Source organism: Coregonus clupeaformis, chromosome 24, assembly GCF_020615455.1.
Source record: "Coregonus clupeaformis isolate EN_2021a chromosome 24, ASM2061545v1, whole genome shotgun sequence".
Taxonomy (NCBI): Eukaryota; Metazoa; Chordata; class Actinopteri; order Salmoniformes; family Salmonidae; genus Coregonus; species Coregonus clupeaformis.
In genome coordinates this window covers 10,571,724-10,596,118 of record NC_059215.1, presented here as the reverse complement: position 1 = coordinate 10,596,118, position 24,395 = coordinate 10,571,724, and the positions used below count along the sequence as shown (strand labels likewise).

At 46.6% G+C, this 24,395-nt stretch overlaps 1 protein-coding gene across 1 annotated transcript; it reads left to right on the top strand.

Annotated features, from left to right (window-relative positions):
- The first annotated feature begins 10,513 nt into the window (after positions 1-10,513).
- LOC121538079 (EMILIN-3-like) lies at positions 10,514-15,259 on the top strand. Its single transcript, XM_041845842.1, has 4 exons — positions 10,514-11,076; positions 11,322-11,441; positions 11,706-12,589; positions 12,888-15,259. Exons 1-4 carry the CDS (start codon positions 10,922-10,924, stop codon positions 14,861-14,863), a joined length of 3,135 nt encoding a protein of 1,044 aa, XP_041701776.1. The 5' UTR covers positions 10,514-10,921; the 3' UTR covers positions 14,864-15,259.
- The last annotated feature ends 9,136 nt before the right edge of the window (positions 15,260-24,395 follow it).

Below are 24,395 nucleotides of genomic sequence, written 5' to 3'. Positions count from 1 at the left end.
GCTTCTGTCAGTGCGGAGCTACTGCATGTGTATGTGGTTCCTCTCCTCATGAGAATCAGGCGCGCGGCTTTTTCTCAAGAGCCAGCATGAGCGGACTCAAAGTGCTGCCCAGAGCCCTGTAATTAGCGCAGCCAGTGGAGAGAGACTTTGAACACGGGCTGATGAAAAGCCAGCGCAAGACTCACACGCTAGAGGCAAAATAGAAAAGAGAACATTCAGCATAAGGGATCCTCCTGCCTTTATTTACTAAAGAAAGGGAGCCAGAGCTCTGGGGCCCCTGGGGGCCATACATTTCACCAAGATGACATCCATGATGGAGCCTCAGAGCAAAGATAGCCAAGGGGAAACCCAAGGCTTTAGGCAGTGGCCCTTACTGTAAATAAGAAGTCAAAAGGTCAAATAAGGGGTGCTTATATTTGTCCTGTTTCACACATGTACAAGTGTGTGGTGAAATGGTAATGTGTTTTTAGCATATCTCACTTCCCCTAAGACACCCTTGGAGAGGGGGTCATGGCATGGGATCAGTTTGACAGATCATCAGGCTGCTAACTGTCAACAGTTTAATTGATCTGAATGGTGATGTACAGTCGTGGTCAAAAGTTTTGAGAATGACACAAGTATTGGTCTTCACAAAGGCCGCTGCTTCAGTGTTATGAGATTTTTGTCCGATTTTACTATGGTATACTGAAGTATAATTACAAGCATTCCATAAGTGTCAAAGGCTTTAAGTTTATGCAAAGAGTCAATATTTGCAGTGTTGTCCCTTCTTTTTCAAGACCTCTGCAATCCGCCCTGGCATGCTGTCAATTAACTTCTGGGCCACATCCTGACTGATAGCAGCCCATTCTTGCATAATCAATGCTTGGAGTTTGTCAGAATTTGTGGGTCTTTGTTTGTCCACCCGCCTCTTGAGGATCGACCACAAGTTCTCAATGGATTAAGGTCTGGGGAGTTTCCTGGCCATGGACCCAAAATTTCGACGTTTTGTTCCCCGAGCCACTCAGTTATCACTTTTGCCTTATGGCAAGGTGCTCCATCATGCTGGAAAAGGCATTGGTCATCACCAAAGTGTTCTTGGATGGTTGGGAGAAGTTGCTCTCGGAGGATGTGTTGGTACCATTCTTTATTCATGGCTGTGTTCTTAGGCAAAATTGTGAGTGAGCCCACTCCTTTGGCTGAGAAGCAACCCCACACATGAATGGTCTCAGGATGCTTTACTGTTGGCATGACACAGGACTGATGGTAGCGCTCACCTTGTCTCCTCCGGACAAGGTGTTTTCCGGATGCCCCAAACAATCGGAAAGGGGAGTCATCAGAGAAAATGACTTTACCCCAGTCCTCAGCAGTCCAATCTCTGTACCTTTTGCAGAATATCAGTCTGTCCCTGATGTTTTTCCTGGAGAGAAGTGGCTTCTTCGCTGCCCTTCTTGACACCAGGCCATCCTCCAAAAGTATTCACCTCACTGGGCGTGCAGATGCACTCACACCAGCCTGCTGCCATTCCTGAGCAAGCTCTGCACTGGTGGTGCCCCGATCCCGCAGCTGAATCAACTTTAGGAGACGGTCCTGGCGCTTGCTGGACTTTTTGGGGCGCCCTGATGCCTTCTTCACAACAATTGTACCTCTCTCATTGAAGTTCTTGATGATCTGATAAATTGTTGATTTAGGTGCAATCTTACTAGCAGCAATATCCTTGCCTGTGAAGCCCTTTTTGTGCAAAGCAATGATGACGGCACGTGTTTCCTTGCAGGTAACGATGGTTAACAGAGGAAGAACAATGATTTCAAGCACCACCCTCCTTTTAAAGCTTCCAGTCTGTTATTCTAACTCAATCAGCATGACAGAGTGATCTCCAGCCTTGTCCTCGTCAACACTCTCACCTGTGTTAACAAGATAATCACTGACATGATGGCAGCTGGTCCTTTTGTGGCAGGGCTGAAATGCAGTGGAAATGTTTTTTAGGGATTAAGTTAATTTTCATGGCAAAGAGGGACTTTATAATTAATTGCAATTCATCTGATCACTCTTCATGACATTCTGGAGTATATGCAAATTGCCATCATCAAAACTGAGGCAGCAGACTTTGTGAAAATTAGTATTTGTGTCATTCTCAAAACTTTTGACCACGACTATACTGTATGTTACACCAGTGAAAACCCATGTGGCTTTAAGTGAACTATGCCTGTTCTACCCATTCTACTTCTGTATCGTTTGTGGTTGTCATAGTTGGATACAATCATTACTGGTGGTTGTGGTTGGATATAAGCCATTGACGGTAAATCCCAGATTATAAACTGGGTGGTCGAGCCCTGAATGCTGATTGGCTGACAGCCATGGTATATCAGACCGTATACCATGGGTATGACAAAACATTTATTTTTACTGCTCTAATTACGTTGTTAACCAGTTTAAAATAGCAATAAGGCACCTCAGGGGTTTGTGGTATATGGCCAAAATACCACGGCTAAAGGCTGTTCTTAAGCACGATGCAACGCGGAGTGCCTGGATATTGGCCATATACCACACCCTCTCGTGCCTTATTGCTTAAATACACACTGGACCAATCAGCTCCACAAACCACATGTGGGACATACTAACCCAGTGACAACAAACAGCCGATTCCTTTAGGTCTAATTACCAGGGCATGGGCACAGGACTTCCTGGTGTGTAGGCCTACCATTGTTGCTATGACAACACGACTATCTATGGAAAAGCAGAGACTTTAGGGGGCACATAGGGGCTGATGTCTTAGCATGGGCACATTTGGCCTGGTAAGAGGACCAAAATATGAAAGGGAACCCCTAGAGTTTCCGCTGGAGGGAACATCAAAGAGCCTGGAATATTAACATTAAGTTAAGGCTGGTCTGCTGAGGACCAGCCATTTGTTTCATGGTGTATCAATTAATAATTATTAATTCTCCAACAGTTTCAAGGGCAAATGATTAAAGACATGGTCCACTTACAACCCATTTGGCCTAGAGGCTCAGCACACAATGAGAATGGACAAACTTTTTCTCTCTGAAGGAGAAAGAATATGTTGGCACATTATTATAATATTTCTGTATTAACTTGTATTTATTCAGAGGAACCCAACTGAGACCAGTGTCTCATTTACAATGGTGCCCTGAGGACAACAATTACATCAATATAGCAACAACAAAACTATTTAAAAAACGACAAGATAAATTACATCAGGTTATTACAAGTTATAATAATCAATTGAAACAATTGCACACTTCAGTGAACTCATTTAACAACAGAGTTTTAAACTGCCCTATCGGCACCAGGGAATCCAGGTGTAATTTGTTTTGTAAGGTATTCTATAACTGTGGTGCATTAAAACTAAAGGCGGATTTACCAAACATTGTGGAGACAAGCAGGAACATCAAGCTGCTCTCTACTGGTTTCACCACCAGGGGCAGCCGCAAACATTGTTTTCATCTATGGAAAGGTCAAACACCAATTGTTACAGACCCAGCAGGTTCTGCTATGAAATTGAACTTTCATGACAGTGTCTTATTCCCATTGACTAGCTATAATAGTAGTAGATGTATAGACTTCCTCCGAAGCTGCCACCTCTCCTTGTTCGGGCAGGCTTCAGCGTTTGTCGTCACCGGTCTTCTAGCCACTGCCGCTCCTCATCTCATCATTCCATTTGTTTTGTCTTGTTTATTACACACACCTGGTTCATATCCCCTCATCAGTACCGGTATAAGTGTTCCCTCTGCCCCCTTGTCTTTGTGTGTGATTGTTTATTGTGAGGTTAGTGAAGCTCGGTGGAGCTCCTAGTATTTTGTATCGCCAGGATAATTCCCTGTGTGCCTTGTAGTTTCCAGTGCGCCTGTTTTGCGCGCTGGAGTGTTTTGACGCTTTACTGCGTAACCTTGTGTTTGCGGAATAAATCCTGTTATTCTGTGATTTACCCTCCTGGGTGGAGCGGCGATCCGGGAGACCAGAGGACGACAGTGCCAGTGTCACTCTTGTGGCACGAGAGGACATTCTCCTGCAAGCTGTCGTCTGCGTTCTTTTGGGTCTGGAGGCGGCAGGCAGGGCACTCTCGCGTCACCCCAGGTATCAAACACCCACACTTGTTCAGAGCCCTCTGCTGCGCACTGTACCCTACCCATCCACTTTCCTGATTACACGGTAGTTCCACAGTGTAAGGCGCTGGTCGATTCAGGCGCAGCTGGGAACTTTATGGACAGATCATTTGCACATAGTCTAGGCATTACATTGGTTCCCCTATCCATTCCACTCCCCATCAGAGCACTTGACAGTCGGCCATCAGGGTCCGGGTTCGTTAGGGAAGTTGCAGCACCAGTCACTATGGTTACGCACGAGACCCATAGAGTGCAAGTCACCTTTTTTATTATTGAGTCTCCTGATTTCCCTATTGTGTTAGGTCTTCCCTGGTTAGCACTACACAACCCCACCTTTTCATGGCCGCAGAGGGTTCTCAAGGGGTGGTAGCGAGAGTGTAGGTGTCTAGGTGCAACCACGGTGGAAAGTCCAGACACTACCTCCACCGCGTGCATTCCCCCTGAATACCTCGATTTGGCGCAGGCGACCAAATTACCACCTCATCGGGCGGGGGACCAGAACTTTCCTCGTCTGGACAGACCACCGTAACCTGGAATACATCCGGGCAGCAAGGAGGCTGAACCCTCACCAGGCCAGGTGTACGAAGAACGTGAAGGCAGACGCACTGTCACGGCTGTACGATACAGAGGAGAGGCCCATAGACAACACCCCCATAATCCCGGCCTCCTGCATTGTGGCGCCGGTAGTGTGGGCGATGGACGCAGACAGAGCGGGCGTTACGCACAGAGCCATCTCCACCTCAGTGTCCAGCTGGGCTGCAGTACGTGCCGTCTCTTGTCCGTGACTGTCTGATCTATTGGGCACACACGTCCCCCACACTGTACGATCTATCGGTCGTACAGTGCGCTGCCTGACCGGAAAGTACTGGTGGCCTACCTTGGCCAAGGATGTGAGGGTGTATGTCTCCTTCTGCTCTATGTGCGCCCAGAGTAAGGCACCTAGGCACCTACCAGCGGGTAAGTTACAGTCCTTACCAGTTCCACAACGGCCATGGTCCCACCTGTGTATTGACTTTCTCACTGATCTTCCCCTCTCTCAGGGTAACACCACCATCCTGGTTGTTGTGGACCGCTTTTCAAAAGCCTGCCGCCTCCTTCCTCTGCCCAGTCTCCCCACGGCCCTGCAGACTGCGGAGGCCCTGTTTACTCACGTCTTCCGGCACTACGGGGTGCCAGAGGACATAGTGTCTGACCGGGGTCCCCAGTTTACACTGCCCTATCGGCACCAGGGAATCCAGGTGTAATTTGTTTTGTAAGGTATTCTATAACTGTGGTGCATTAAAACTAAAGGCGGATTTACCAAACATTGTGGAGACAAGCAGGAACATCAAGCTGCTCTCTACTGGTTTCACCACCAGGGGCAGCCGCAAACATTGTTTTCATCTATGGAAAGGTCAAACACCAATTGTTACAGACCCAGCAGGTTCTGCTATGAAATTGAACTTTCATGACAGTGTCTTATTCCCATTGACTAGCTATAATAGTAGTAGATGTATAGACTTCCTCCGAAGCTGCCACCTCTCCTTGTTCGGGCAGGCTTCAGCGTTTGTCGTCACCGGTCTTCTAGCCACTGCCGCTCCTCATCTCATCATTCCATTTGTTTTGTCTTGTTTATTACACACACCTGGTTCATATCCCCTCATCAGTACCTGTATAAGTGTTCCCTCTGCCCCCTTGTCTTTGTGTGTGATTGTTTATTGTGAGGTTAGTGGAGCTCCTAGTATTTTGTATCGCCGGGATAACCTGTGTGCCTTGTAGTTTCCAGTGTGCCTGTTTTGCGCGCTGGAGTGTTTTGACGCTTTACTGCGTAACCTTGTGTTTGCGGAATAAATCCTGTTATTGTGTGATTTACCCTCCTGCACCTGACTCTTTCTAAATCACTCATCACAGTAGGACTGAGTGAGAGGTTCTGTAAGTGCAGGTAGGTATTGCCCATCTTCAGATGTGGACACAGAACCATGGGGCCTGATTAACACAAACACTCTGAACTTCTCACATGGGTGTGGGTGTGCCACAAGCTATTGCTTCCCCATGTGGTCGTTAAATTAGGTTTGCTCTTATCAACATTTGTCCTACATCAATATTATCTCAACATGAATTAATACCAAGAGAATGTGACTACTAACCCATACATAGTATATGTGCAAAACACAGCTCTGTCATACATAGACAATAATACTGAACACAAATGTTCCCTTTAAAAGCATGATAGTGGTAGTTAGTGGTGGTAGTGATGGAGATCCTTTCAGAAGCAGCAGAGGAAACACAGGTTGATGGAGGGGTGTGACCAATTATCCCTATTTGTTCTGCCACATGGCTGTCAGTAGGGCTATACAAATGCAAGTGTACACTCAAACAAACAACTGAAAAAGAGAGCTGCAGATACTTACCGAACCTAGAATAATCTCTATGCACTAAAATACAAGCTCAGTAGTGTACAGTTGATGGGGGTTTTCCTGCATGTTAAATCTTTAAGGTTATGTTGTTGTTGTCAGTAACATACTTTTTATGATGTAATCTGATGGAAGATTCCCAGTTAAACACTGTCAATGTCACACTCTTCAGACACAATAACCTTGGTGAAACATAGATAACATAAACCTCACTTTAAAGAGTTTACAAGCAGGCTCAGAATGTAGACGTCTGGTGTCAATAGTAAACAGTCAGAGAGGGAAAGAGAGCAGGGTAGTTAAAGAAATGTGGGCACACGCACACACACTCCATTCTATCCATTCACTGGCGATTCCACACAGAAAAGTGTGTGGCAGGTAAATTAGACCTCTCCCTTTTCTTGATGATAGGTATGTGAACATTCTAAATCTGAAGTCAGCGTTACGATGGGCAGGTGACCAGAGACCTAGAGCCTGGAACAGCTGCTACATTGTGATGTCATTCGGTGCCCTTTCTGGTGGAGTGGCCTGCTCTAACTACTAGAATAAAGGTGTGCTTGTGTTGCATGACTAGTCCAGGACCAAGCTTAGCTCCTGTGTTTGGGAGTATGTCAGGTCCTGCCTATGGCACAATGAGGACTTCTTTACAGATCAAATGGTGGAGTAGCTTAGAGCTAAGGCATTGGAAACACACTTATACACCAAATATGCGTGCACACACACACACACAGTTCTATTGTTGTGCATCAGCAGGTGACAGGGAGTTCCCAGGTAAAGAAGGTGGGACCAGGCACAAACAGGATACAGGAAATTACCCTTTAACTGGGGCCACTCAAAAGCCTGCTCTGAAATAATGGACACAATGTTACTCCTGTTCCTGACAGACTGTAGAATAACACGGTCCAGTTGATAAATCATTCCTGGGTTAGAAACAGTCTACAGCAATATGTTAACATGGTTCTCCCATATACCCTCACTATAAATACACAAACGAATGGGATGCTTTTGACCTAAATAACCCCAAAGTAAGCCCAGGGGCTTGACTCCTGGGTAAGACCAATGAATGCAAAATTCCAAAATGTTCTATTTTTAACCCATAACATGTCTCTGAAACAGGCACACGCCTCACTGGTATGTAGCCTACCTGATGAATCACACTTTCTCTACAAGCAAACTAGCAACACTTCACAAATAGAAATGTATAGGATTTAGGGGACTCAGGTTATTGAACATGTAAATGTACATGGCTGTTAGGACTACATTATGTACTATGAAATAACACATATGGAATCATGTAGTAACCAAAAAAGTGTTAAACAAAAAAGTACAAAAAAAGGTATGCACTCACTAACTGTAAGTCGCTCTGGATAAGAGCGTCTGCTAAAATAACAAAAAAAACCTCAGATTTTAGATTCTTCAAAGTAGCAACCCTTTGCCTTGATGACAGCTTTGCACACGCTTGGCATTCTCTCAACCAGCTTAACCTGGAATGCTTTTCCAACAGTCTTGAAGTTCCCACATATGCTGAGCACTTGTTGGCTGCTTTTCCTTCACTCTGCGGTCCGACTCATCCCAAACCATCTCAATTGGGTTGAGGTCGGTGAATGTGGAGGCCAGGTCATCTGATGTAGCACTCCATCACTCTACTTCTTGGTCAAATAGCCCTTTCACAGCCTGGAGGTGTGTTGGGTCATTGTCCTGTTGAAAAACAAATGATAGTCCCACTAAGCGCAAACCAGATGGGATGGCGTATCGCTGCAGAATGCTGTGGTAGCCATGCTGGTTAAGTGTGCCTTGAATTCTAAATAAATCACAGACAGTGTCACCAGCAAAGCACCCCCACACCATCACACCTCCTCCTCCATGCTTCATGGTGGGAACCACACATGCGGAGATCATCCTTTCACCTACTCTGCGTCTCACAAAGACACAGCGGTTGGAACCAAAAATCTCAAATTTGGACTCATCAGACCAAAGGACAGATTTCCACCGGTCTAATGTCCATTGCGCATGTTTCTTGGCCCAAGCAAGTCTCTTCTTCTTATTGGTGTCCTTTAGTAGTGGTTTCTTTGCAGCAATTCGACCATGAAGGCCTGATTCATGCAGTATCCTCTGAACAGTTGATGTTGAGATGTGTTTGTTACTTGAACTCTGTGAAGCATTTATTTGGGCTGCAATTTCTGAGGCTGGTAATTCTAATGAACTTATCCGCTGCAGCAGAGGTAACTCTGGTCTTCCTTTCCTGTGGCGGTCCTCATGAGAGCCAGTTTCATCATAGCGCTTGATGGTTTTTGCGACTGCACAGTTCTTGAAATGTTCTGTATTGACTGACCTTCATGTCTTAAAGTAATGATGGACTGTCGTTTCGCTTTGCTATGATATGGACTTGGTCTTTTACCAAATAGGGCTATCTTCTGTATACCACCCCTACCTTGTCACAACACAACTGATTGGCTCAAACGCATTAAGAAGGAAATAAATTCCACAAATTAACTTTTAACAAGGCACACCTGTTAATTGAAATGATTTCCAGGTGACTACCTCATGAAGCTGGTTGAGAGAATGCCAAGAGTGTGCAAAGCTGTCATCAAGGCAAAGGGTGGCTACTTTGAAGAATCTCAAACATAAAGTATATGTTGATTTGTTTAACACTTTTTTGGTTACTACATGATTCCATATGTGTTATTTCATAGTTTTGATGTCTTCACTATTATTCTACAATGTAGAAAATAGTAAAAATAAAGAAAAACCCTTGAATGCGTAGGTGTGTCCAAACTTTTGACTGGTAGTGTATGTGTAACTGATAGATGCACACACACACACTACATGTTAATGTTTTTAAATGTATGATGTAAATTGTAAAGTATTTTGTCTGTAATGTATTTTTTGTTATGTGTCGGACCCCAGTAAGACTAGCTGTTGCTATTGGCGTCGGCTAATGGGGATCCTAATCCTGTGATATACCCACTAGCCACCTCACAGGGCACTGATGCACTGTACAAACACATGTGCTGTGGTTGAGGGTTGAGTATGTTGGTTCTCTGGGGGAGGAGGCACAGAGGGGTGGGTGTGTTTCAACACAGTCTATTTGTTTGTCTTTGTTCCTGGTTGGTCCTGTTGTTTTGCTGTTAGGTTTGGGTGGGGTGTGGGTGTGAGAATGGAGTGAGAGACCAGCTGTGTAACAGACATACTATAGCAGTAGCCATGTTTCATAGATTTGTTCAGCAATGGGTAGAGTAGAATGGTGGGTAGAATATACTGTATCTATGAAGCCTATGAAATGGCCAGAGCAGGGAAAACGCCAACTGCCATGCTTCATGTCCATCATTGTTTTGTTTTGCAAATGTGCTGTGTTTATCGGAACAGAAAAATTGCTTCCTGGTTATTACGTAAGGGTGACAGGGTGTCCTGAAGTCCCCTTAGCAGTAGCCTAAAATTCAAAGGCACAACTCACGACATAACCCTGACCATAGAGATACATTCAATTACGTGTTCTGTTTAATTCCTTGACCCTGACTGTCATTTCAGCTGACCTTTTACTCATTGAGATAATCATACTATCAGACAGGGTCATTATGGCTAAGACCAAATAGCTCATAGAATATCCATAACATAACGGATTCAGAAAATAGATATCGCCCTCAATGCCCTGTTATCAGTTAGAACCTGAGACAGTAGCTGTGTATGTTGCCTAAGGGATATGCGACTATCCCACATTCTATCCTACAAGCTTCAGAAGCAGTTTGTCCGACCCTGTTAATCTAGAGGTGTATTATATCATAATGCATGAGGAAGTAGCAGCAGCCACAGTAATGGTGGTGACCTATTCATGGTAGCACTATTATATGTATTTATAAGCATTTACACGTATGGGGGACTCAGGCCTCTCCCTCCAGTCTCACACTTGTGTTACTTTCAGGAGGGCAATGTGGGAGGAGTATATGCAAATAATGCCAGGGGGTGCCCCCTATTAGGGTCCAACAGCGGCCCTTTTAGCTCACAGTGGATTGTTGTTTGCCCGACAGAGAGTCATAGCCACAGACTGCACCAGGACCACATTAACAGGCTGGCACTTGACTTGGCTTTTCCTAAGTGCTGAAGAACTCTCTCTCTGTGACAACCTTTTTCCATGTCATCTTCTCATGTTTGGAATTGGGTTACTAAGAATGAAGTCTCTGCTTCAGAATTGAATGTTTTCTAGTTCTGTGAGGTGTTTTTAGTGAGATGCTACCATCTCAACCATACATCCTTTTTACATCTGTCTGATGCCTTTGAAAAATCAAGTTGTATGATTCCCCCCAAGCGGAGTTGAAACTTGCCTTTGAGGCAGACCTACTTTTTCTTTAAAAGCTATACTGCCATTGTTTCTGTCTTCAGGCAGCAGTTTTTTTATTTTATTTTTCGTCTACCTTTCCTTGAGTGAGAGTAACAATGCGCATTGCGGTGGCATTCCCTTCCATTCTCCTCCTGTCAGTCACTCTGTCTCTGGTTGATGCGAAGTTCAACAGACCCTCCCAGTACATCCTCTACAAGGCTGGGCCCACTCCTCATCACTATGTCCATGGGAAGCCCACCAGCAGGCACAAGTGAGTACTCGTTCTGAACATAAACTGGGCTGTTCCCTCTGGGGAGGGGGCACTGGAGATTAGCTCAGTTTTTGATGCTCAGTTAAAGCTGATTATCTTACTCTGTAGCAGTCTGTTTTTGTTTAATTTCAATATCCAAGCCAGTTAGAAATGTAAGAGGGTTTTTAGGTTTAGAAAAAGGTGCAAGTGTAAGAATATTATCTAAAGTGTGTGATCTCTTTCTCTCATTCTTTTCTCTCTGACAGAAACCACTGTGCCTATGTTGTTGAGAAGACTGTGTCATTCACCATGCAGGATGGGGTAGCTCCTTATGTCAAAGCTCAGTACAACAAGTGTGCCTGGGGTCAGAAGTGTCCAACCCTCATGTGAGTTAATCTTCATAATTGATACTACATGATAAAACTATTACAGATTGTATCATAAATAGGCCTACTGCCTCCACAATTACTACTGTTACGATGAGGACTACTGCTGTAAAACTGCTGTAAAAACAACAACTATTATTGTTTCTACTGCTCTTGCCATATGAAAAGGGGATGAAAAGAGGGCTGTAACTTTTCCTCTCACCATTCACAGGTGTCAGCTTTGTAGTTGCTTGTGCTTATGTTGTTTCTTTCATTAACCCTCAGGTACCATCTGATGTACAAGCCTGTCTATAAAGTTGCACATAAGACTCTCACTGAGCTGGAATGGCGCTGCTGTCCAGGATACTCTGGTTATCGCTGCATGGAGGGACCCCCAGCCTACCAACACCCAATTAAGGCGATGCCTCCATTCAAGGGCCCACCGTTCAAAGGCCCACCCATTAAAAGAAACCCCTGGAGTCAGACCAAGGGCCCTCCACCCATGAAATCGTACCCAATGCTTACCAAGGGCCCTCCCATGAAGGGACCTCCTCCTATGAAGTCCTACCCAGTGAAAGCAAAAGGCCCTCCTCCCAGCAATGTCAAGTCCTACCTTATACGTCACTTTGGGCCTCCTCTGACCCACCCCTCCTACCCAGGGTCCTCTTTCGAGCCTTACCCCTTTGGGCCACAGCACCACCACCAGCCAGACCACCACGAGGGGCCAGACCATCACCAGCCTGAACTAGACCACCAGGGGCAAGACCACCACCAGCCTGAACTAGACCACCAGGGGTCAGACCACGACCAGCCTGAACCAGACCACCAGGGGTCAGACCACCACCATCCTGAACTAGACCACCAGGGGTCAGACCATCACCAGCCTGAACTAGACCACCAGGGGCCAGACCACCCCCAGCCTGAACCAGACCACCACCGGCCAGACCACCACGAGCCGGACCATCACCAGCCTGAACCAGACCAGCAGGGGCCAGACCACCAGGAGCCAGACCATCACCAGCCTGAACCAGATCTGGAGCCAAACCATCACCAGCAGCCTGGACCAGATCATCCTGATCACCCAGACCACACTGATCATCCTTATCACTCAGAGCTGGAGCCCGTCACTGATGAAACAGCTCCCCCTGCTGGCAGCCAAGAAATCGATGGTGCGACAGGGAGTGTTATTCCAATGTATATTCAGTACTGCAACACAACATGAATTTTACATACAGTATTAATTCGATTCTAACATTGTGTTCTCTACTGCTGGCTTTAAAGTTATTATCTACATGTATCTAGAGTGCCTAACTGTCCTGAAATTCCATTGATTTTGGCAACATTCTTCAAAGACTTTATGCAGAAAAATAGTTCTTAAAATTAGCACTTATTCTTACATTACATTTTCTTTCGCTCTGTACTCTTGTAAGTATGATTGTGTCTGTAACATTCTTCTCCCCTCTGTAGGCCAGCCTCTGGACACAGTGGACAGTGAGTCTGCTGAGCGTCTGGACCGGATGGAGGAGGACGTGCGGAGGCTGTCCCAGGGTCTGGAGACACTGAGGGGGACGGTGAACGGACTTGAGGACGGCCTGCGCGCCTCACTATGGGAGGACGCCAACAGGATGCTCTCCACCCTGCTGTCTGCAGCACCAGGCCCTGTCCCTGCCCCCGCTCTGTCCTCTTCCCCCCACTCCACTGTAGGCTTTGCAGACATCCCTGGAGGGGACCCCAATGCAGAGGGGCTGGATGGGGGCCAGGCTTTCCCAGGGTTGGGCGAGCTGACAGGGAGGGTTGAGGAGCTCCGGACTGAGCTGCAGGCCAAGGCTGCTGAAATGGAGGAGCTGAGAGGCAGTGTGATCAGGCATGACGGAACACTCAAGAAGATGTCAGGCGGTGCGGATAGCTTGACAGGGACCCGAACGAGAGACACCCAGAAGGCAATGGAGGATCTGGTGGACGCCAAGCTGGGCGGGGCCCGGACAGAGATCCTGGGTGAGTTTGAGAAGCGTGTCGAGAGCGCAGAGAGCCGCTGTGAGGAGAGGGCCAGGGAGGTGAGTCAACAGTGCCACAGGGAGCAGCAGGAGAGGCAGGATCTGATGGAGCTGGCCCTGGAGGGCAGCACCACAGGGCTTAGGAAGGAGCTGGGACACCTGCAGACTCAGATCCAGGGACATGACCTGACAGAGGGCTGCTGTGGTAGAGTCACTGGCCTAGGTGAGAGGGTGCATCTGCTGGAACAGTTGGTGGCAGGCCTCAACCAGTCCCAGGGGCACCTGAGGGTGGAGCTGGGTGGGCACAAGGACCATGTAGAGGGCATGCTGGAGGGGCGGCTGGAGTACGTGGAGGCCAAGCTCAACCTGACTGAAAGTGGAAAGATCAGGGGTGGGAGCGCTGGCAGCAGTGGTAATGGTGGGGTCCAGGGCAGCAGCTCAGAGGGAGAGGTCGGGGCAGGCAGCCTGGAGGCCCGTCTGGAGGGGAAGCTGAAGGCTCTGGAGGGTCGTCTGCTGACAGCTGTGGAGGAGCTGGGGAACGCTACGGCCCCCGCCTTGCTGGAGGGCCACGCCATGCCCACGCTGGAGACAGAGGTGGAGTCATTCAGGAGGAGGCTGGAGGTGGACATGGACAGAGTGCAGAAACAGCTGAGCGGCCTGGAACTCCTCTGCACCTCCTCCTCTCAGCCTCTCCAGGGAGACAAAGCCACATCAAACACTCACAGGGTGGAGGAGGAGAAGACAGGAGGAGGAGAGGAGAAGGGTCTCCTGGACGTGCAGAATAACCGTCTGAACAGCCTTAATGTCACCCTGCAGAGCCTCCTGACCAGACTGTCCCAGAGGGAGGACCACCAGGAGGGAGAAGAGGGGAGCTCAGTCCAGGGTGAAATCATGCTGCTCAAGTTCAACGCCCGCTCCATGAACCACACCCTGAAGGACCTGAAGGAGTCTGTAGGGTTGGTGGTCCGGGATGTGGGGCACGCCAACACCACCTGGCAGGAGCGGGAGGAGCGCCTGGCCCAGCAGGTGAAGGGCGTGGTGCAGCTGTTGGGGCGCCAGGCCTCCATGTTGGGGGTGGGTGAGAGGAGGCTGACCCGGCTGAAGGGAGAGCTCCAGGAGTTGAGGAGGCGGCTGGCCGGGGAGGTGCAGGGCTGCCGCTCCACCACGCTTGGAGTCCAAAAGGAGGTGGTGGAGGTTGGGGGCCGCGTGGCCAGCGTGGAGGGCCAGTGTAAGGGCTTCAGTCACCTGGCAGAGGATCTGGAGAGGATCAGGGCGGAGCTGGAGAGGCAGTCAGATGGATACCTGTCCCAGGTCAATGGTACCCTCACTAATCATGCTCACCAGCTGTCTGAGCTGAGACAGGAACTCAGGAACTGCACGTCAAATGCAGAGCCCACCCAGCAGAGCCTGTACCTCCTAGAGCCAGAACAGTTAAGAGGAGACCAGTAACCTGTCATGAAATCTATTACTGTAAGAGGGAGGCCTGTGTTCTGTACTGAGTGATAATGGACCATTATCTTGCGCCCCAGAGACAAGGGCTGGTGGGAGAGCTGGAGACGGTCGAAACAAACAGGCAATGTTTCAACCCACAGGGGCGCCATAGATAATTTTTTATTGAATTTTGTTTAGCAAAATGTTTTGTATTGACACTTTTATATTGATTTTTTTTGCTGTTGTTTAGTAGGCCTATGAGTTTACAGGTATCCAAGATACTACGTTTTTATTTTGTATGATTATTGTCTTTTGTATTTTACATTTTGCATAAAATATTACATTTCTTTCTGATCTGCATTCCTCTTGCTGTTAAAGTATTGTTTGTATAATAAAGAGCGTTATGTCATTGTTTCTCATCTGAAATGCATATACTTGTAAGAATAAGTAATAATTTGACAACAGTAAATACAATCATGTCAGTGAGTGAACACAATTGCAAAAGTATGACATATTAGGCCACATCTAAAGCCACCAGAGGGCAACAGAGAGGCATTAGATTCCTCTGTCACTGCACATTGAGAATCATCTGTGAGCAGAATCAAGAAAGTATGGACAAATCTGTCTGTCTGTCTTATAACATATATTGGCCAAGCCCATTGACACTGAAGGGTCACTTGCGCCTTCAATCTCATCCATATGTGGAATATAAAAAATATAAAATACAAGATGGAGTTGCTTATACACTGAATTTATTAATCAATCAAGATATTGAATTTGGCCACCAGTACCCCCTCATAAACATGTGATGTATGACTCTCCTGAATGTAAATAATATATATCAAATGAGACTAAAAGCATAATCAGGGTGAGGACTAGACATACACTAGAGACTGTTGACTGTCTGCCAGACATCCTGTCTCCCACTAATTCACTCTTTCTGTTCTCCAAGCACATCTCTGATGGGTCCTTTATGACGGCGCACAGGTGACCTTCCTACTAACCCCCACCTATCAGTCCCTGTTCCCCATCGGACGTCCCACCAAATGCCTGATTTGTGTGAGATGAACTGCTGTTGTGTGAAAGTGTTTTGGACACAGAGGTGGAGAATGATGGTGCATAGTAATGAATCCAACGCCTGGGAGAGAGAGAAGGAGAGAAAAAAACAAGACAGAGATACGAAATGTAGGAGGCAAGACTGGGTGCTGAAGGATAGAGTCATCTGCACGCATGCACACAGCACTGTGGTTAGTTGTACCCAGAGGGGCCCTGTCGCACGTTATCACCTTCAGACCATTCTCTTAAGCACCCCCTCCTCTCTCTCCCCCGCTTAACTGTCCCTTTCTCTCTCTCCTCTACTTAATTTATCCATTCTGTCTCTCACCCCTTGTCCCTCTCTGTTCCTCTGTCTGTCCCTCCCTCTCTCTCTTTCTCCTCCCTCACAGATGATTCTCTCTCTCTTTCTCCTCCCTCCTCTCTCTCTCTTCGTCCACCCGCTATGCACTTATCAGGTCTGTTTCCACCCGGGTAGTTGAACCGTAAATTATCACAAATCTGTTTAATTTGGCCCTCAGACTGAGAGTCCTTCCTACAGTTCACTGTCTCTATTTTAGGCTCCTAACGCCCTGTGCTATGGCACACACACGGTCATTGGCCATGGAATATGTTAATCAATTAACAGGAGGCGATGCTGGCACAAAGACATAGAGGAGTCACATCCGACTGTGGAGCAATGACTTCAGGGATCTGAACTGCTTCACCTGGTAGCCTCTGAGTGCAGACAGCTAATAAGTAAATACATAATTGGCGACATAAAAATGGTGGTAAACTGTGATGAAGGGTCATAAATGTCAGATCAGGGACAAAGCCATAAATCTCTAAATGTTCAAATTTAAAATGGACTTTGTTGGTTGTTTCACAAACCCTAACACCTTCTCTGATAGCAAAATGTGGCATTCATGGACCTATGCTGCATTCATGACAAATCCGAGTACAAATTAAGGCAAGTTATTTGCCTAGAGCTTCCTATTGGAAGAGGCTGTACGGACACGCCTGGTGCCCAAATTGATGACGTATGTCGCCCAGCTGAGAGTCGAAATGAATGGATTCGGTTTAGTTATTCGTTCTGATGAGCCCTTCCCAGCTAGCTAGTTTATGTAACAGCAACATGGCGCTAGTTCCAACTTATAAATGTGATGTTTATTTAGATGGGCGAGGGAGCAATAACTTGTTGTAATGGTCACCATCTGGAATCTGAATGACCAGTGTAACGGTGTTGTATTGAGATGCTACCCACTGGGCAGCAGCTGCTTCACCGGGCAGCTGTATCACATGTCGCTTGTGGTAGCTAACTTGTTCCATCCCACTTGATTATATTTTGAGTAGGACAGCAGCCTACACGAATACCTTTCAATATTGGTAGTAGTAACCATCTGGATGTCACTGTGATAAAGTCTACTGCTGCTCAATGGGGAGAGTTTGCACTGCAACACAACTACGGGGCACAGTGTGTCATTCGATCCCGATGCCCGCTTGCTGAGCACTGCTGTCATGTAGTAATATCAGGCCAGGGTGACAGCTAAAGGACATTTGTTGATTTTGTAGTCCGATAAAAACTGAATGATTCTGATCACTCCAAAGTCCCAACTTCGGCAGACAAGTTTTACTTTCTCGCTGTAGTTTCTAGCCACAAGCATAAACTAGCTAGCTGTGGAGCGTTAAGACGACTGACTGAACCGAATCTGTTCGTTGAGTTTCGCTGCACAACACATGTCATCAACTTTGGGCACCAGGCGTGTCCGTATAGCCTCTCCCCTTCCTATTGGTTGGGAAACTCAGGTATCATATTTCTATAATGACTTTCCAAGTCGGAAATGTCATGAATGCTGCACAACTAGTCCCCACATTGACACCACAAGGATATTCAAAATTTCAAGGTTGTTATTGTATTCATTCACAGTAAGCCTGTGGGAATGTCAGGGAGCCAGTTTGTAGATGTGGAAGCTACAGTGCCTTGCAAAAGTATTCATCCCCCTTGGCGTTTTTCCTATTTTGTTGCACTACAACCTGTAATTTAAATGGATTCTTATTTCGACATACACAAAATAGTCCAAATTGGTGAAGTGAAATGAAAAAAATAACTTGTTTCAAAAAAGTATAACGGAAAAGTGGTGCATACACATGTATTCACCCCCTTTGCTATGAAGCCCCTAAATAAGATCTGGTGCAACCAATTACCTTCAGAAATCACATAATTAGTTAAATAAAGTCCACCTGTGTGCGATCTAAGTGTCACATGATCTGTCACATGATCTCAGTATATATACACACCTGTTCTGAAAGGCCCCAGAGTCTACAACACCACTAAGCAAGGGGCACCACCAAGCAAGCGGCACCATGAAGACCAAGGAGCTCTCCAAACAGGTCAGGGACAAAGTTGTGGAGCAGTACAGATCAGGGTTGGGTTATAAAAAAATATCTGAAACTTTGAACATCCCACGGAGCACCATTAAATCCATTATAAAAAAATTGAAAGAATATGGCACCACAACAAACCTGCCAAGAGAGGGCCGCCCACCAAAACACATGGACCAGGCAAGGAGCGCATTAATCAGAGAGGCAACAAAGAGACCAAAGATAACTCTGAAGGAGCTGCAAAGCTCCACAGTGGAGATTGGAGTATCTGTCCATAGGACCACTTTAAGCCGTACATTCCACAGAGCTGGGCTTTATGGAAGAGTGGCTAGAAAAAAGCCATTGCTTAAAGAAAAAAATAAGCAAACACATTTGGTGTTTGCCAAAAGGCATGTGGGAGACTCCCCAAACATATGGAAGAAGGTACTCTAGTCAGAAGAGACTAAAATTGAGCTTTTTGGCCATCAAGGAAAACGCTATGTCTGGCGCAAACCCAACACCTCCCATCACCCCGAGAACACCATCCCCACAGTGAAGCATGGTGGTGGTAGGGACTGGGAAACTATTCTGCATCTTCAAAGTGGTAGGCATGTTGTGTAAATCAAATGATACAAACCCCCCCAAAATCTATTTTAATTCCAGGTTGTAAGGCAACAAAATAGGAAAAATGCCAAGGGGGTGAATACTTTTCGCAAGCCACTATATTCATGACGAGTATTAAAGTTTGCCATATTAAATTCCCTCCCTAGCTTGATATAACAGATATTGAATTTACCAACACCCACTCCCTCCTTTTCATCAGCAGCACAACAAAATAAATCAATTCCATAATCATATTTCTCCTAATCAAATCACAATCGCATTTCTCCTCGGGGCAAACAACACAGCATCAGATTTCTCATTAAAGAGGCTTAGCAATAGGAAATTCCCTTTCCATAAAAAAGTAATTATCACATAACGTTCTTATGTCTTGTGAACAGGATTGTCAGAAGGTGAAGAGAAGGAAGCCGCATGACAGAAAATCTATTTCTTTAGAGATAATGCTGTCTGAGCGTATTTGTATTTGTCACATGCGCTGAATACAACAGGTGTAGACCTTACCGTGAAATGCTTTTTATTTTATTTTTATTTCACCTTTATTTAACCAGGTAAGCCAGTTGAGAACAAGTTCTCATTTACAACTGCGACCTGGCCAAGATAAAGCAAAGCAGTGCGATAAAAACAACAACACAGAGTTACATATGGGGTAAAAAAAACATAAAGTCAAAAAATACAACAGAAAATATATATACAGTGTGTGCAAATGTAGCAAGTTATGGAGGTAAGGCAATAAATAGGCTATAGTGCAAAATAATTACAATGAGTATTAACACTGGAATGCTAGATGTGCAAGAGATTATGTGCAAATAGAGATACTGGGGGTGCAAAAGAGCAAAATAAATAACAATATAGGGATGAGGTAGTTGGGTGGGCTAATTTCAGATGGGCTGTGTACAGGTGCAGTGATCGGTAAGGTGCTCTGACAACTGATGCTTAAAGTTAGTGAGGGAGATAAGAGTCTCCAGCTTCAGAGATTTTTGCAATTTGTTCCAGTCATTGGCAGCAGAGAACTGGAAGGAATGGCGGCCAAAGGAGGTGTTGGCTTTGGGGATGACCAGTGAGATATACCTGCTGGAGCGCAGACTACGGGTGGGTGCTGCTATGGTGACCAATGATCTAAGATAAGGCGGGGATTTGCCTAGCAGTGATTTATAGATGACCTGGAGCCAGTGGGTTTGACGACGAATATGTAGTGAGGACCAGCCAACAAGAGCGTACAGGTCACAGTGGTGGGTAGTGTATGGGGCTTTGGAGACAAAACGGATGGCACTGTGATAGACTACATCCAATTTGCTGAGTAGAGTGTTGGAGGCTATTTTGTAAATGACATCGCCGAAGTCAAGGATCGGTAGGATAGTCAGTTTTACGAGGGCATGTTTGGCAGCATGAGTGAAGGAGGCTTTGTTGCGAAATAGGAAGCCAATTCTAGATTTAACTTTGGATTGGAGATTCTTAATGTGAGTCTGGAAGGAGAGTTTACAGTCTAACCAGACACCTAGGTATTTGTAGTTGTCCACAGACGGTCAGACCCGTCGAGAGTAGTGATTCTAGTCGGGTGGGCGGGTGCCAGCAGCGTTCAATTGAAGAGCATGCATTTAGTTTTACTAGTGTTTAACAGCAGTTGGAGGCTACTGAAGGAGTGTTGCATGGCATTGAAGCTCGTTTGGAGGTTTGTTAACACAGTGTCCAATGAAGGGCCAGATGTATACAAAATGGTGTCGTCTGCGTAGAGGTGGATCTGAGAGTCATCAGCAGCAAGAGCGACATCATTGATATATACGGAGAAAAGAGTCGGCCGAAGAATTGAACCCTGTGGCACCCCCATAGAGACTGCCACAGGTCCAGACAACAGGCCCTCCGATTTGACACTTACTAGCCCTTAACCAACAATGCAGTTTTAAGAAAATAGAGTTAAGAAAATATTTACTAAATAAACTAAAGTAAAAAAAAACAAAAAAAAACTATGAGGCTATATACAGGGGGTACCGGTACTGAGTCAATGTGCGGGAGTACAGGCTAGTCGAGGTAATTTGTACATATGTTCCATCCAAGATGGCGAAGTAGTGCAGTCCTGTTTCTGTCGTGTGTCTGTAAATAGCCTGTAAATACCCTGTTTTTTTTGTATTTTTCGTACATATTTCCCTATCAGACTTTTCATCCTTCTACAAAATATACTTTCCTGCAACCCGCCTCACTCAATGTGGAACGGATTCTATTATTGACTTACCTTTTATCTAGAATCTAGAATCTCCAGTTGAAACTAGCTAGCCAGCTAACTAGCTACTTGCTATTAGCCACAGCTAGCGGTGTTTCACCCAGATCATTGGATTTTTTTCCGCGGGATTAATTTTTAATCACTGGACATTGATCACCGGATATTCGGCCAGTCTGCACAGCGCGTTATCGACCCAGAACATATCAGTTTTTCTGCCGGAATCACTGATTCACTGGACCTTTAACTCCGGATTCATCGCTACCAGCTGGCTACAACAACAACAAAACGGACGCTGTGGTCTGGCTAATCATCCCGAGCTAGGCCCATCTCCCGGCTATCTACCTCTCTATCAACCGGACGGGACCACCTAGTGTTGACACGGAGCCCCGCCGATCCTACATGACTGGTCTGCCGACGAAATCGTCTGATGTGGTTACGACGTTAACCACGAAGATTCCATCCATCTGCTAGCCCTGGCCCGTTAGCACACGTTATCCGTGGCCTCTTACTCACTAAACTGAACTAGCTACTGAACTAGCTACTTGCTATTAGCCACAGCTAGCGGTGTTGCACCCAGAATATTGGATTTTTTTCCGCGGGATTAATTTTTAATCACTGGACATTGATCACCGGATATTCGGCCAGTCTGCACAGCGTTATCGACCCAGAACATATCAGTTTTTCCGCCGGAATCACTGAATTCACTGGACCTTTAACTCCGGATTCATCGCTACCAGCTGGCTACAACAAAACGGATGTAGCACACGCTAGCCGTGGCCTCTTACTCACTAGCGCTTCACCACCGGACCTTATGATAACTCAGCTATACAGCTGATATCTGCTGGACTGTTCCTTTTTACGGTACTACATCCTGTTTATGTTTAGCCTCAGCCCAAACATGGTTAGTTTATTGTTGTTTCGGTTATTTCTAATTGTACTATATCACTGTAGACCCCCAGCCTAGCTAAACCTGCCTTAGTTAGCTCCTTTGTCCCTCCGCCCATACACTCAGAGACCGACTCAATTGATGCCTCTAGAGATACTATCTCTTTCATTGTTACCCAACGCTTAGGTTTACCTCCACTTTACTCATATCCTTCCATATCCTTGTCTGTACATAATGCCCTGAATCTTTTCTATAACACCCGGAAATCTGCCCCCTTTATTCTATGTACCCAATGCACTAGAAGACCAGTTCTTAAAGCCTTTAGCCGTATCCTTATTCTAGTCCTCCTCTGTTCCTCTGGTGATGTAGAGGCTAACCCAGGGCCTGTAGCCCCCAGTATCACTCCTACTCCCCAGGAGCTATCATTTGATGACTTCTGTAATCGCAAAAGTCTTGGTTTCTTGCACATAAATATCAGAAGTCTACTTCCTAAGTTTGAGTTATTCACTGCGTTAGCACACTCTGCCAACCCTGATGTTCTAGCAGTGTCTGAATCCTGGCTCAGGAAGGCCACCAAAAATTCTGAAATTTCCATCCCCAACTATAACATTTTCCGTCTAGATAGAACTGCCAAAGGGGGCGGAGTTGCAATCTATTGTAGAGATAGCCTGCAGAGCTCTATCATACTATCCAGGTCTGTGCCCAAACAGTTTGAGCTTCTACTTCTAAAAATCCACCTTTCCAGAAATAAGTCTCTCACTGTTGCCGCTTGCTACAGACCCCCCTCAGCCCCCAGCTGTGCCCTGGACGCCATATGTGAATTGATTGCCCCCATTTATCCTCTGAGTTTGTACTGCTTGGTGACCTAAATTGGGATATGCTTAATACCCCAGCCATCCTACAATCCAAGCTAGATGCCCTCAACCTCACGCAAATTATCAACGAACCTACCAGGTACAACCCTAAATCCTTAAACATGGGTACCCTCATAGATATCATCCTGACTAACATACCCTCTAAATACACCTCAGCTGTCTTCAACCAGGATCTCAGCGATCACTGCCTTATTGCCTGCGTCCGTAACGGGTCTGCTGTAACGATCCCGGCAGTCTGAGTCGGGTCCTGTCTGGTGACTAGTGTTTCTGTCCGTGATCTCCAGTTTCCCGAGGGTTCGGGAACGCTCCGGGGAGCGCTCTTGTTTTCCGCACCTGCATCCCATCAGCAATCTGCACACCTGGTCCTGATCATCACCCTTCTTAGGCTCTGGCCTAACATCCAGTTCCTGCCGGATCGTTAGCCATGAACAGTATGTTTGTCAGCGTATCAGCCTCTGAGCTACTAGTGTTAGTTTTGTTGTTTTGCACCTTGTTGGCTTGCCGTGTACTTACCTCCGTTTGTTTCTATCTGCAGTCTCTCACCCGGAACCTTCTCCCAACCTCTGCCTGATGGTCGGCGGCTGCCGAGCCATTACCGGACCAACCACTGCACCCTCAACAACCCATCCACGCCACCCGCTCTGTTCCCTGGATTATTCAGCCTCACTCGGGAATCTATTAAATAAACACTCACCTTTGTCTCAACGTACCTTGTCCTGGTCTGCTTCTGGGTTCTGGCTTAGTAAACCGTGACAGAACGATCCGGCCAGTAATGAACCCAGCGGACCTGGACTCTGTTCGCCATGCCATTACCCAGCAGGAGAAGATGTTGGGCCATCATAGCACGGTACTACAGGAGATCGCGTTGTCAGTTCGGAACCTTTCTACCGGTCTGACGGAGGTCCAGAACCAACGCAAGTGTCCGGTGGAGGATCCACTACCGGTTTCACCCATCTCGCCTGCCGCTTCTGAAGTTGTGTCCCTCCGTGAGCCCAAGGTTCCGACGCCGGATAAATATGAGGGGGAGCTGGGAAGATGCCGTTCCTTCCTTATGCAGTGTGGATTAGTGTTCGATCTACAGCCCTACTCTTATGCCACAGACAAGGCTAGGATAGCCTTTGTGATTGAGTTGCTGCGTGGTCGAGCGCTGGAGTGGGCTTCAGCCGTTTGGGAACGACAGGATCCCTGCATGGCTTCATACCAGGGGTTCACGGCCGAGATGAGGAAGCTCTTCGACCATTCCGTCCGAGGGAGGGACGCAGCTAGGCGCCTGTTTTCACTTCACCAAGGAACTCGCAGCGTGGCGACTTCGTGATCGAGTTCAAGACGTTGGCTGTGGAGAGTGGGTGGAACGAGGAGTCTCTGCAAGCGGCCTTTACCAGGGTCTGTCGGAGCAGCTCAAGGATGAGTTGATCTCCTATCCGGAGCCTAGTGACCTGGACAGCTTGGTAGCCTTGTCGATTCGGGTGGATAATCGAGTCCGAGAGCGAAGGAGGGAGAAGCAATGGGGTCCGTCCAATCGATCAGCTTCTCAGTTCCCAGTCGGGTCGGGTGGGGACC

Excerpts from the sequence above, each read along its gene's own strand:
- LOC121538079 (XM_041845842.1), top strand. The coding sequence starts at position 10,922 with ATGCGCATTGCGGTGGCATTCCCTTCCATTCTCCTCCTGTCAGTCACT. Across the intron at positions 11,077-11,321 it reads AAGCCCACCAGCAGGCACAA|AAACCACTGTGCCTATGTTG; the intron begins GTGAGTACTCGT and ends TCTCTCTGACAG. Across the intron at positions 12,590-12,887 it reads TGGCAGCCAAGAAATCGATG|GCCAGCCTCTGGACACAGTG; the intron begins GTGCGACAGGGA and ends TCCCCTCTGTAG.